Here is a 14,677-nt window from a genome sequence, read left to right on the forward strand (position 1 = left end):
CAAACTCATTCAGGAAGCCTTTTGCTTTATGATTTAGCTGAACAGCCTGTTTGGATTCCTCATGCAGAATCCTGATGAGGTGTTAGAGGAGCAGGATGCAGCACCAGATGAGGAATGCGAGGAGACAACTCATATGCAAGAAGTCGAGGAGGTTGAAGACACAGTCGACCTTGAGGTTGAGGCAATTGAAGTACAAAGAAGTAAGATGCTCTCTGTGAAAACCACAGAAATCAAACTTCCATTGGATGTCAGTAACTTCACTGAGAAGCATGCTCAGATGATGTTGCCTACTGTGCCTGACTTCAGGATTGGAGACAGGACCTATATCTTCTTACATGATGTGCAAAGTGTGTTTTATTTAAGGGAGGATTGCTCCCTGGCTATTATTTCCAGAGTCCAAGAGGAGAGGAGTGGATTTGTTTCAGAGGATAGTAGTGATGATGAGGCAATGGAAACATCCAGCAATCCAATGGAATGCCTTCGAAGATGCTTTGAGAAAGCTGAAAAATACAAGGAGACACTACCTGATGAAGCCACCTTCCAAGCAATAAGACAAAGCCTAAGACCATCGAAAAGTAACAAAGAAGTGGAGGATTGGTTTAACCATTCAGGTCAGGGGTCAACTACATCTGTAGACCTGTGGCAAGAAAACCTCTTTCTGCAGGATGAGAGCTTCATGGTAACTCTCTCTCTCTCTCTCTCTCTCTCTCTCTCTCTCTCTCTCTCTCTCTCTCTCTCTCTCTCTCTCTCTCTCTCTCTCTCTCTCTCTCTCTCTCTCTCTCTCTCTCTCTCTCTCTCTCTCTCTCTCTCTCTCTGTGTGTGTGTCATTTCTGACATTGTATGTGCAGTCTTGGATTGCTGACAAGGATGACTTCCTTCGGCGCCGGACAAGAGAGTATCGAGGAAGGGATGCGGCCCTAGCACAGTACCTTTCAAAGCTTTGCGAGTCGCCGATAGTAGTTTTTCACAATTCCATGTCACAAGAGGGTTCAATAGCAACTTACACATTCAAGACACTATCACGCTTCTTGGGTGGACCGGTGCTGCCCAAAAGTGCAGATAAAGTCATTCTTGTGGACAAAGTGTTTGCTAGAGATTGTTTTGGTTACTGCCCAGGCTATACAGGTGGTCGGGCAGCGTATTACTACACCTACACAGCAATGGCACTAGCTCTTGGTAGACAAAACCCAGATGAACTTTTAGAGTATGGCAAACATCTCATGATTCGTTACAAGGGTGACGTGCCAAAAAACAAAATTGAACCTGCAAAATCTTGATACACTTCAAGTAGCAATTGTATAAGATCATGTATTACATAAATTTTGTACAATGTCATCCACTCAGAGTATCTTTCTCCACTTGTGATTCACATACACCATTGTCTCTCTCCACCTTCGTTGACTTTCACGAGCTCCAGAGTTGTTGTATGCCATTGATCTTTTAGCTTTTTGTTGTTGTAAATGTCTGATGGCTTGTGCTGTTGCTGAATTTGCCAAGACTTCTTTTGCCTGCATTCGATGAATGATTCTACGATAGAACCATTCAAATAGTTTTCTCAAACTGTTAGCCTTGATTCGAGAGCCACCATGTCGTGTGTGCCTGAAATAAGCATTTCTCGCCATGTAATGAGACTTTTCCATCCCTTGGGTATTCCATATTGCCGGGTTCCCATACTTCTGTATAAAATATGGCAAATGATTGAAGATGATGTGATGGATATGAAAACAGATTAGTTATAATGTTTTACAGTCACATATTTTCACATAAGAGAGAAAGAAATACATTATAATACCATGTAGTGAGTAATCTGGGTGTCTGTCCATGCTGTCTTGAATGATTTTTTCAGAAGGTTGAGATTTTCCTTGAACTTGTTCATATCACCTTGTGACCAGTCATCTTTGTCGCACATCAAAAATAGGATGTCTATTGATCGCCAAACCTCAGCCTTCGCGTTACGAGTAGTTGGTTCGTGGTCTTTGACTGCAATATGTAGCTTTTTCCAGCTCTGATACTCTACCTTGCTAACATAAGATGTGTTATATATTTTTCCATGTTTTGTTAGCTTTGGATCTCTTGTACCTTGGGGCTTAGATAAAAACCTCCGTGCCTTCACCCCACCGATGGATGGTTTGCATGGGACATCCTTCTCAGCAGTTGATCTCTTTTCATCCCGCTGGATTTTCACATTGCCACCATGAAGCCCCATATCCAACAGTACCATTTCTAAGCACTGCAGGGCTACTTGTCGTTCTGCGGAGTTCTTAATCTTCCAAGCAAACCCGATGTATAAGTAGACCAATTTCTCCACAATTCTACAAAGGGCATGCATTGTACAAATGTGGACATTCACAAGTGGTATTTTCAAAACCGGTCGAAAAGCAGGATCCTCAATGTGACGTGTTGGAGCTTTTCTCCACCACTTTGGGTCCATGACCTTTGCAGGCTCCATGCAGAACAAACACGGTGACTTTGCCATTGCACCCATTCCACAATTATACATGCACTTTAATGTTTTAAGGTCACCTGCAAGATGCCACTGAACTTGAAAGTCTCCCCTTCCATCTAGACGTAGTACCTCTCCCTGGTTAGTCTGTCGATCAATCACCTCCGGAATATTAGTTCGATGGAACACCCAATATAGAATCTCATGATCTTCTTTCTTTACCTGCAACACAAAATAAATGAGACTTAAGTAGATCTGAACATTTGAGCTTACTTGAGAATATCGCTTACCTCAAATGCACCAAGCCACCATATGTTAGATTCTGATTGAACACTAAAATATAAAGGATCATCACTGGGACACTTTGAGAGGGCTCTATTCATTAAAGTAATACTAACACGCTCTAGCTTTTTCTCTTTAACAAGCTCACACTCATCCAGTTTTAACACAAAATGTAATAGCCCACGTGACTCTTCAAATGTGATGTTGTAAAACTCCACCATTCTCTTCTGTAGTATCCGCAGGTCCATAAAAATATTGTTGAACTCATCATATGCCATGTTCGCTCCATGGCCACTGTAAGTTGCTTTAATATGAAAGGGCTGTCCAAGATAGTCTCCCTGTGCCTCGTTAAGCTGAAGCCTCTCTTTCCAAACACTTGAGGCTGATGGTAGAAGTTTGGATTTTATACCCTTCCTAACAAAGATGGATGAGACAGACTTTTGGATAGCCGAATATCCTCTTTTGCTTACACCAAGTGAATCAAGTGTGCCTTGTATCTCTTTTGCAGGCACTGAGTTCTCTGAAATAAAGCGGTCCACTACATTTCTTTGTAGAACCTTAAACTTCTTGTCATGTACTATATCTGCTGCCAGGCTTATACTTATAAGTGGCTTCAATCTCTTTCCTATATTGGCTTTGGGGTCAATGTTTTCCTTGTCAGGATAGATTGAATCTCTACATGAAGACAATGCATAAGTAAATAACAGAAAATTTGCTTCACTAACACTATTTAGGCACATGAAAACAATGCATAACAAGAAAAAACAAAAAGATTACTTAACTAAGACAATGTAGCCAACCAAGAAGCATCACCTTAATGCTCGGATTCTTTTCTTGAGACCTCCTGATGCAACCTGCAATGTTTCAAGATTGCGCAATTTCTTCTTTCGGATACGACCACCCAAGATGGTGTCCTTCATTTGACAACTTCGCACCTTTCCTTTCAGTTCTTGTACCTCTGTTTTATGTTGCAAAATGGTAACCTGATCTGTAGAATGTAAATGTGAAAGGCGAACAATCTCACATTGTTGAGCTTGGAGAATTCTCTTGTAAGTTTCAGCTTCTCTTATAAGTGATTTACAATAACCCAGAAGGCCCTTTTCTCCATCACCAGCAAAGGTCAATAAGCTTGTAGGATTGACAAACGGTGGAGACGCATTAGTTATTGGATTCTTAGGGTAGAGAGAGCCTCTCGTCCAGATATCTATGTGTTTAGCTACTTGAGCTCTGAGCGTGTCTATGGAAGCGGGAGGTATATGTGTGTTTGTTTTACTGCGCTTAATCAATGGTTGGTACTCATTGTCCAAATCAATGTGAAGGTGATATTTGGCTCGTTTCTGGGTAACATTTGTGCCATTTGAGGAGTGCGCCATTAGCCAAATGTGCAGGTTTAATGGAAAGTGAATAGCGGCTGCGGATTCGTCCCTCCATGTTAGCCTCATTCCCTCCATATTGACGAGGTTCATTCAATGCAACTGAAAAGAGGATTATCCCTCAATCACTACGAACGAATGTTCAGAAGAGTAAGGAATCTACTTAAAGTACACTTTTTGAAGTTTTACTATGAAAGACCCAGCTCTTTTATTTGCCATTTTTTCTAGAGAGAGAGTGCAAAAAATACATTTTCTTAGAAGGCCCTCCAAATGACCTCCGAAATTTCCTAATGTAGCAGGGAATGAGGGTAGGGAAGAGGAAGAAGAAACATTTCGTAGGAGAAAGAATTAGTTCCTCACTTATCATACTCTTGTTGCTAGCATACATAATCGCATAGTAATGAAGAAGAAGGAGATGGCAAGCTTAAGCATTGAAGCATGGCTCTTGGTTGGATTTGCACTCCATAGCCAAGAGTGTTGGTGTAGGCTCTCAACCTCTACTTGCTTGGAGAAGGAGAGGGAGCTCTTGCACTTTGCATAGTACACCATGAGAGTGCTTGTGAGTGTGTGTGGGTGAGTATACCCCCTAAGCACCCCCCTATCTTGCTTGAGTCGACCCCCCCTTGTAGCTCATGCTTGAAGCTCATTCGACCCCTCCAGGCCTAGCCAATCACAAGCAGAAGCCATTACAAGCAACAGGGATAGCCTTGGGACAAGTGTCCCCCTTTCCCCTTTGCGAGAGAGGACTTGATAAATGCAAAAACAATTAGATAATTCAAGTAATTTATCATTGGACCCCTTTGAAGCCTAGCCAATAGGCTTCAAGCAACACATGAAGGTAACATGGGTAGGGACCTGACATGTGTCCTTGCTGCCTCTTCAAGCTGGGGCTTCCCTTGTGAGTGTGAGTGTGTGTTCTCTCTCTAATCCCTAGGAAAAGGGCTCGCCCCCCCTCTTGTAGGGATGCTTTTGACTTTAGGAGCTCAAGCACCTTAGTCATCAAGCATGACAAAGCACTTGGACTAGGGGGTATTCCCACAAGCATCTCAGGCAAGCATGTCAAGGCACCTCAAGCACCTTAATCAAGCGGCAAGTCAAGCACCTCAAGCATGGAGTAAGTCAAGCACCTCAAGCACCTTAATCAAGCACCTCAAGCAGGAAAAACACCTCAAGCACGACAAGCACCTCAAGCAGGACAAACACCTCGAGCTTGGGCCGGGTTCCCACCTCAAGCTCTCAGCCCTAGCTTACCTAAGGTCAAAGGACTTTTACACACATTATTGGAGGTCTTCAATGAAGCTAACCCTAAGGTCTTATGCTCCATTGGTTAGCCTTGCTCTTGATAGACCATCTCCCATTTGGGCCCCTTTACTATTGGCCCCATGTTGAGATAGATCTATAAGCACATATCTATATCTTAACACTTGTTCCCGTTTATTCTCCCACATTAAGTGATCAATTTAATATGAGAAAATCATTTGGGTTGGTTAGATATTAGATTTTATGACATTACCTCTCTCTTGAAATCATAGTCGTCCTCGACTATGAGGTAGAAGAGATAAAGGCTTAGTCATTAGTCAATCGTACTTAGCGGATAGAGGATCCCTTTTTTACCCTACGACATCTTTCCAAGATGGATGACTAATCCATTTGGTGCTTGGGAGACATAGCTGCCGCAAGCATGTCTGCTCTTTAGTCCATTTCATTCTCCCAAAGTAAAGTGACAAATTCTACTTGGTGTTTGAGAGACGTCGTCATCACAAACATGATTCTAAGCATGCATACTAGTTAAATTTGTGCACAATTAAAAAGAGGACTAGTCATATAAGACAAAAACATGAGTCATTTATAAGAAATTTGTACATTTGCTTACTCTAATGTAGCATTGTAAGCATTGACAAGGTTCATACTATCCTTAAGTTGTACTCCTTGCATCCATCTAGCATCTTCAAAAGGATAATTTTTGAACTTAATAAGATACCGTCGGATTATCTTACCATGTCGTAGTACCTTGTCTTCATGCCGAAGGATAGCTTCGGGTTGTAGCACCTCTTCTTGGTCTTCAATTTCGACAGGGTCTTCAATAATTGGTTCAATTGGTGGCTCTCCTTTGTAGGGCTTAAGTAGTCTTACATGAAAGGCATTGTGTATAAGCCAATGGTTGGGAAACTTGAGTTGATAAGCCGTCTCATTGATAGGCTTCAAGATTTGGAAAGGACCATAGTATCTTTCTGCTAGTTTAGCATAATACTTTTGATGGCCCGTAGGATTTTTGCCCGTCGTTTGCCTTAATCGAGCCTTAGGAAACTTGAGTAAGACCCAATCATTTTCGTTGAACATTAAGGCTCTTCTGTGCTTATCACAGCAGCTTTTTGCCTTTGTTGAGAGATGGCTATAGCCTCCCTAGTCTTTTGAAAAGATTCTTGTAGGTCACGGCTATATTCATCGGCGGCGAAGATCTTCCCATGTACTTTGAGTAGCAAGGGACTTTTAGGTCTTCCCTCTATGATCTCGAAAGGTGCTTTCCCGGTAGAAGTATGGACAGTATTATTGTAGGCATACTCTACTAGAGGTAAATACTTTTCCCATTGTGAGCGTTGATCTACTTTGGTAATATAAGTCTTGAGTAGATCGAGTATCGTAAGATTGGCTATCTCACTTTGGCCATCCGTTTGTGGGTGATAGGCCGAAGAGAAATTCAATCTTGTTCCTAGATTTTCAAAGAGACCTTTCCAGAAATTACTGGTCATTCTAGGATCTCTATCTGACACGATGGATGTGGGTAATCCATGGTGCTTGAAAATCTGAGATATGAAGAGAGTTGCCATTTGATGTGCCTTAATAGTCTTTTTCACAGGAATAAAATGTGCTTGCTTGCTATACCTATCGACTATTGTCCATATTCCTGTATTCCCATGGATAGACTTGGGTAATCCAAAGATGAAATCCATGGATATACTCTCCCATGGTGAATTTGGAATAGGCAATGGCTGGAGTAATCCAAGTTGCTTCCCTCTATCATACTTGGTCTTTTGGCATACTACACATTTTGAAACATACTCTTGTATGTCCACTTTCATGGTAGGTCAATAGAAATAAGTCTCTACTCCTCGAAGAGTAGGTTGAATACCTCTATGCCCTGCATATGGAGGAGCATGGGATTCATACATAACCTTCTCACGAAGGGCATGGGTAACACATAGCCTATTTCCGTGGAGAAGATAACCATCCTGCAAGGTGAATGGTTCCTCTTTCTTCCCCAAAGCAAGGGCTGACATTATGTCTCTAAAGTCAGGGTCAGTAGCATACTCATCTATCATAGATGATAGATCATTGTGAGTAGCTATAGACACCGCATTAACTTTTGGATGTCGTGAAAGTGCATCGGCAACTTGATTGTGCTTACCAGCTATGTGAGCAATATGGAAATTAAATTGCGAAAGAAAATTTGCCCCACCTCATTTGTTTGTCGGAAAGCTTGGTTTGCGTCATGAAATACTTGAGACTTTGGTGGTCGGTTCGTAGGATAAATGGAGTCCCCAATAGGTAGTGCTTCCATGTGTCTAGGGCATGTAGAACAGCTAAAAGCTCTTTCTCATAAATGCCCAAGACTCGTTCATCACTATTGAGCCTTCGGCTCTCATATGCTATGGCATGCCCTTCTTGAAGCAAAACCGCTCCAAGGCAATCACCACATGCATCACATTGGACCTCAAATGGCTTTGAGAGATCCGGAAGCACGAGGACTGGTTGGGAAGTAAGCTTCTCTTTGAGTTTTTCAAAAGAATTTTGCTCCTTAGCAGTCCATACGAACTTAACGTTCTTCTTTGTTAAGTCGTGTAGTGGTCCTGCTACTTGAGAGAATTTTGCTATGAAGCGTCTATAGTATGCACACATACCAATAAAGCTTCTTAGCTCATGTAGATTCCTTGGGTTAGGCCATGATTTTATTGTTGGGGTATAAAGCCCAATGTGGTCGCCCAGGTAAGTGGGCGGGCCGCCAGGTATGTACACATATTCTTTTGTAAAAACCTAATAAGAACTCACTATGCTCTACACATTACAGTAGAGCGAGTTCACCATATCGTCGTGCTCTTCTTCTCACACTCTCTCTCGCGTCGCACTTCCGCTCGTACTCCTTCAACTCGTATCAGAGCTCAGATCGAGGCTCGGGGCAGCACTGCAGGAGGCTAGAGTCACCAGCTCAGATTGGAGTGAAATTCGACAGGCGAAGACACGGCCCCAAATCCTGTGGGCAAGCCCGAAGGGCTTGGTGTTCTCAGAATTTCATTCTGAGGTCATCTCGGCCACCGTTCGACTTCGACAAAGGTCTGCGCAGGCCATTTTCGACTACGTGGTCTCAGCGGGTGCAGATCCAACTCTACAAATTTGGGGTTTTCGGCCTACGACTACAGGTGCTGAGGATATCGACACTCCCAAAGTGTTGATTTGTGGCTGTCTACACATCGAAGGACGGCTCACAGTTCTTGGAGGCGTGTCACATACGACACGGGCGCATCTACACACAGACTGTAGGCGACATCCACTAGTTCATCAGGTAGCTTGTGTTTGCTGCTTGATATTCCAGATTTCATCCTGACATTGCAGGTACTTCCACATGGGATGTATTGCTAGAGATGATGTATGTTTGTTGAGGGTTTGCTGGCTGTGAGTCACGCAGCAAACAACCGCCGCAGCGGTTACAGCATATAGTGGGAAATTTGTGGATGTATGACTTTGTGGGAAGTCTATGTACTGTCAGATTTACTGCAGCCTTTGTTGAGGGTCGAGTAAGGTTTTATTGAGCTGGGGGATTCTCGAATGTTGAGATCCTTTCGGTGATACAAGTCTTGGAGCGATCCCTCGAGCACCCTTAGATAGGCAGCTAGGATGTATTGACTGTGAGTTAGACAGTTGGGATTGCATCTTTGCTTTACTGCCGTTGAGGCATTGTCGCAGTCTATGCTTACAGGACAGTGACAGGATAGTCAGGCTGCTGCTGACAAGCACAGAAGAGCCCAAGCCTTTAAAGAAAATGATTGGGTCTTATTAAAGTTTCCCAAGGCTCGATTAAGGGACACGACGGGCAAGAATCCTACGGGACACCAAAAGTACTATGCTAAGCTAGCAAAAAGGTACTATGGTCCCTTTCACATTCTTAGGCCAATCAATGAGATGGCCTATCAACTCAAGTTGCCCAATCATTGGCTCATACACAATGCTTTCCATGTAAGCCTATTAAAGCCTTACAAAGGAGATCCACCTCAAGAACCAACTATTGAAGACCCACCGGAGATCGAGGACCAAGAGGAGGTGCTGCAGCCCGAGTCCATTCTCCGACATGAAGACAAGGTACTAAGAGGCGGTAAGACTATCCGACGATATCTTATTAAGTTTAAGAATTATCCTTTTGAAGATGCTAGATGGATGCAAGGCATACAATTAAAGGATAACCTAAACCTTGTCAATGCTTACAATGCTTCCCAAGAGTAAGCAAATGTACAAAATGTTAAAAATGAAGAAAGTTTTTTTGTCTTATAAGACTCTCTTTTTCTTTATTGTGCACAAAAATGAAGTAGTATGCATGCTTAGATCAAGTTTGCGGAGACGACGTCTCCCAAACACCAAGCAGAGCTTGTCACTCTACTATGGAAGATTGATAGGACTAATGTGCAGACATGCTTGCGGCAGCCTCAGGCTCTCAAGCACCAAATGGACTAGTCATCCATTGTGGAATGATGTCGTAGGGTAACATAGGGATCCTCTACCCGCTAAGAAAAGGACTCATGAATATGCTTTATCTTCTCTACACCATAGTCGAGGACAACTATGATTTCAAGAGAGAGATAATGTCATAATAATCAATATCTAATTCTCCTAAATGATTTTCTCATGTTAAACTGATCATTTAATATGGGGAAGTGCCAGGGGAGAAAAAGCTAGAATCTTGGTTAAGCTAGCAGACCGGCCACAGTAGGGATCCAAAGGAGGGAAAATAGGGATCCAAAGGGGGGGCCATCTGCAAAAGAGCCATGTGCAACAATGGGCTAAAAAGACCCTAAGGTTCAGCCCATTAAGACTACCAAAATGCTAAGGTTCCAAAATTCAAAGGTTGTGTCCAAAGGTCAACCCTAGGGGAATTGGATGCTTTGTGTGTGACCAAAAAAGTCTTTGCATATCCCTACATAGGAGGGGGCGAGCCTAGCATGTAGGGGATGAGAGAGAAAGCCACACACACACACACACACACACACACACAAGCCCCCTTTACACAAAGGGAATGAGGGACACATGTTAGCTCCCTAGGCCAGATGCCCACAAGGTGTACCCAATTCCTATTGGATGGCCTTGGAGGTGGACCAATGAGAATTAGGCTAGAGTAAATCTAGTTTAATTAATTTAAAAACACTTAATAAAATAACCAATGAGAATTAAGTCCTCTAGAAGACTATTAGACAGTCTCCCAAGGGGTCCAATGAGCATTCAACAGCCCAATGGCTTGCCTGATTCCTATTGGCCAGGAGGCAAAGGGGTCCAATGAGAGTTTAATTGAATTATTAATTAACCTAAAGCTCTCACAAAAGGGGAAAGGGGAACACGTGTCAGAAGGCTATCACTTATGCTGCTTAATAGTCATTGGCTTGACTTGGGGAGGACCAATGAGGATTGAGCAAGAGCAAATAGCAAGAGGGCTCGCCCAAGAGAGAGAGGGGGCTGATTTTTGCAAGGCATTGTCACACATACACTCACACAATCTCATGTGTGAAGAAAGAGAAGACTATCTCTTCCCAAGCTTTAATGGAGAGCTCCTCACCTACTCCAAGCTTGTGAGATAGAAGCCTACATCGACACACTCTTGGCATGTGGATGCAAATCCAACCAAGAGCCAAGCTTCAATGCATGCTCATCTTCTCTACCAAGCTAATTACTAAGCTAAGCTATGCTAATATGAGTGATTATGTGAGGAGATGTACATCTTTCTCGTAAGATACTCCTTCTTCCTCTCAATCTACTCTCATACCCTGCTAGCTCTCACCATCTTCGAAGGTGTGTGAGGTCTTGGGTCTGAGACCGGGGATAATTGATGTTGTGTTTGCTAAGTGTTTTGCTTAGTGCATGAAGCTTTCATCGTCATTGCACTAGCTAGTCTTGAAGGAACACAAATAATTGTATTGTACAATGTCTCTCTTGATGGGAGAAACCATAATACAAAGCCTTTTGGGGGGGGGGGGGGGGGGGGACCGGCTCCATGCAAATCCAATCCTCAACTGTTGTCAATAGCTTAATTTCTCTCTCTTTTGAAAGTATTGTTGATGCTATCTAACTAGGTGTTATGCTTTTTGTTGCTCTCTCCACCCAAGCACTTTTGTAATTATCATTAAGAATCTATTCTAATGAAATGCCCACTATGTTCATGCTAATTTCCGCTACACACAAGTTTTTAGGCCATTAAATGTTAAAGTGCTTCATTGTTTTGCAAGCTGATCATCTCCACTTGAAAGAGTTGAGCAAGGATGTGTATCTAGCGATTGTGAATGGAGTGCAAGAAGCACATCACATGGTCCCATGAGGCATGGATGCTGACTACTCTATTGATAACTATGCATTATCCATGCACTAACTATTAGTAAAATGTCGTTATCCAAGTCCCGCATGACCTTTTTCTTGTAAAGTCAAGAAAGTGGCACACATAAATAATGATGGCACACTAAAACTATCCTACGGTATTTGCCTCACTCTCTCTCTCTCTCTCTCTCTCTCTCTCTCTCAAGACTCATAGACACAATGTGACTGGGCCAGTGGGCTGGATGAAATTATTGTTTTCCGTGAGGAAGGGACAAAATGTCACAAAACCACAAAAGAGCAGGCAGAAAACGAGAGAGAGTCAAGAGATGCAGCCTTGCAGACGTGCAGCGCCCCGCTGCCAGGAGATGGAGCCCTCTAGGCTCTCTCTCTCTCTCTCTCTCTCTCTCTCTCTCTTCATTCATACACACGCACGAATAAGGTGAATGTGGGTGTGCCACAGTGCCAGAGAGAGAGAGAGAGAGAGAGAGACTCTGGGTCCTGGGAGTGTGCGACAGAGTGTTGTTGTTGTTGTCCCTCCATTCCAAGCAGACTCATGTCATGTAGGTGCTGTTTATAACAACAACACGCGCGCCATCACGCGGATTCAACTGCCCAAATGAGCGCACCGCCTTGTAATCTTGAATTATTGGAGTAATCTAATCTACCTGTATTTAGTACTGATCATCAACCTAATCCATGTATACTCTCTCTCTCTCTCTCTCTCTCTCTCTCTCTCTCTCCGCCCAGCCCCGCCCCACACACACACACATGCCACATAGTGTCACTTTACCCATTGACGCACAGCCATGCATGCACAATTGAACTTGAACTGAAATGCTTATTAACAAGTCTTATAAGTACATATGAGAGTGCATGTACAAGCATGCAGCTTACACTTTAAAGCATCTTAACTCTCACTCTCTCTCTCTCTCTCTCTCTCTCTCTCTCTCTCTCGCGCACACCCACAGACTTACATTAACAAGCCTTTGGAGTACATATTGGATGTGTCCCATCTGCTGGGCTAATCCCAAAGAAGTGATAGATCAAATTAATAAGGAGGGTAGAGTTAGTCCTTATCACAAGAAATGCTCAGAATGGAGGGTAAAAACTTTCAATGTCAACTTCAAGACTAAAGACTAGAGTGACAACTCTTAGTTTCTACCTGCACTAGCTAGCTGCGATCAGCTCATGAGCAGCCTGGACGTTGGTCAGGAGAAATAGAATATTATTGGCCTCATTCAAGTGTAGCGCATTAGACCAGCCTTGGCCAGCAAGAAATTATTAGCTCTTTGTCTGTCATAATTAGGATCTCATGATTAACTGATTCCCATTAAGATTCACTAATATTATATGGTCCATGGGAGCCACAACTGTTGGTAGAATACAAGGCCTTCAGAGAAGCTGCATCCTGCTCATAATTGGCTTCCTCATCTGCCATAGCTTTGCGTCAACAACAGCGATGCAACCCAAAGCAGCGCCTAACTCATGTGGAAAGGGTAAGTGGACGCTTCTCTCTTTAATGATCAGATAGTTTTACGCAAATACAATGAAAAAACGTGTGCTTTCCATTCTGACAGGTTTTTCATCATCTTCGTCGACATTTCCTCCGAAATGCCACTCTTCCTCAGTGCAACAAGAGGTAAACACTCCTGCATATTCTTGCCAATGCAGTCACGTTACCTTATCTTAAAATACTCATTAGCTAAATTAAGTAAACAGCTGAAATATAATATAATTCTCCCACTTAAGAAGCTTGATCTGATTGATGCAGAAACGAATACTAACACGCGCAGATGACTATCATCATGATGCTGTTGCCAGAAGAGAAGAGCTAGTGGAGGCCGAGTACACGAAGACGGTTCGCACCTTGCGAAAGAGGCTAGGGTCAAGGCCGCCCATGTGCAGGGACAAGTGTGAAACCTGCTTTCCATGTGAGGCAGTCAAGATGGTGCCCACCCCCATGATTGCGTCAACAACAGCATCGCAACATAATATGGCACATCTTGATTACTCTAACTATGACCCTGTGGGCTGGAAATGCAAGTGCGGTGCGCGCATATTCAACCCTTAATTCTTGAACATTGAAGTCAGGATCATTCCACCATGTTTGTAGATTGGAGGTTAGCAGTATGTATGCCTTTATATCCAGTAGGTGATTTGCAAACCTCTTCTGCATTTGTGTGTGCATGTGCACAGGTCGTGGCTTACCGTTGGCGAGTCGCTGCAATCACATGCATGCACACATATAGCTACAACAACCTCCATTGATTTTCATCCTTTTCATGTTGGAGCATTCTGATCACCATGTGAGTTGTAGCAAGCATTGATTCCATAGAAAGATTATCTGTATAAACATACCGATGTATATGAAACCTCTGCTTTATCCTATGATTCAGAGCTGCATGCCTTTCATTATAATTAGATCATGTATGCTCAGATAACTGCTCATTCTCAAAATCTGCAATTAGTATTGATGCTCTTTCGCTCTGGAGGTTTTTTGCAAGAGGGCTTTACTGATGCTTAGACCTTGATCCATATTAAACCCACTCAAAAATCTACCTTCCTTGGGTTACTAGTAAACTGGGTACTCAATAATATGACGAATATGTGGGAAATTGATGAAAAGTTAAATGAAATTTTGACCAAAAACGGTCTATAATTGGTTGGATTGAAATTTGAATGTTATAAGCCTTGGTTATTTTCAAAAGCCTAATTGGATGATGAAATGATAGTGATGAGAGAGTTGTTTTTTTGCACCGCTAATGTTTTTTGGTTGAATTAATAAAACATTGTTTGAAAAGTGAGTATAAAGGCATTCAGTGAGAACAAAAACTAGTAGGGGGTCTTTTTAAGCCTTCAATGTGCATATAGGACTAATGAATAGTTGTTCTACGATGTATGGTGAGGACCACACCAAATTTGATGTGAACTCAGTGTGAACTCAACGTGAACTAAGTGTGAGCTTAGGAGGGTATGCACACCACACCAAATTTGGTGTGAACTTCGTGTGAAC

The 14,677-nt window shown here is 42.8% G+C and overlaps 1 protein-coding gene across 1 annotated transcript; it reads left to right on the forward strand.

Moving 5' to 3' along the window:
- Positions 1 to 12,047: 12,047 nt before the first annotated feature.
- Positions 12,048 to 14,151, forward strand: LOC147436412 (uncharacterized). Its single transcript, XM_086488160.1, has 3 exons — positions 12,048 to 13,160; positions 13,242 to 13,303; positions 13,436 to 14,151. The coding sequence occupies exons 1-3, from the start codon at positions 13,022 to 13,024 to the stop codon at positions 13,733 to 13,735; spliced, it is 501 nt and encodes a 166-aa protein (XP_086344286.1). The 5' UTR covers positions 12,048 to 13,021; the 3' UTR covers positions 13,736 to 14,151.
- Positions 14,152 to 14,677: the final 526 nt, after the last annotated feature.

This window comes from Adiantum capillus-veneris, chromosome 18 (assembly GCF_014529385.1).
Source record: "Adiantum capillus-veneris isolate H3 chromosome 18, ASM1452938v2, whole genome shotgun sequence".
Classification (NCBI taxonomy): Eukaryota; Viridiplantae; Streptophyta; class Polypodiopsida; order Polypodiales; family Pteridaceae; genus Adiantum; species Adiantum capillus-veneris.

Bases quoted from the DNA above. Each gene is read 5' to 3' on its own strand.
- LOC147436412 (XM_086488160.1), top strand. From the start codon at position 13,022: ATGGGAGCCACAACTGTTGGTAGAATACAAGGCCTTCAGAGAAGCTGC. The intron at 13,161-13,241 runs GTAAGTGGACGC...CCATTCTGACAG, and splicing joins GCCTAACTCATGTGGAAAGG to GTTTTTCATCATCTTCGTCG. The intron at 13,304-13,435 runs GTAAACACTCCT...TGATTGATGCAG, and splicing joins CTTCCTCAGTGCAACAAGAG to AAACGAATACTAACACGCGC.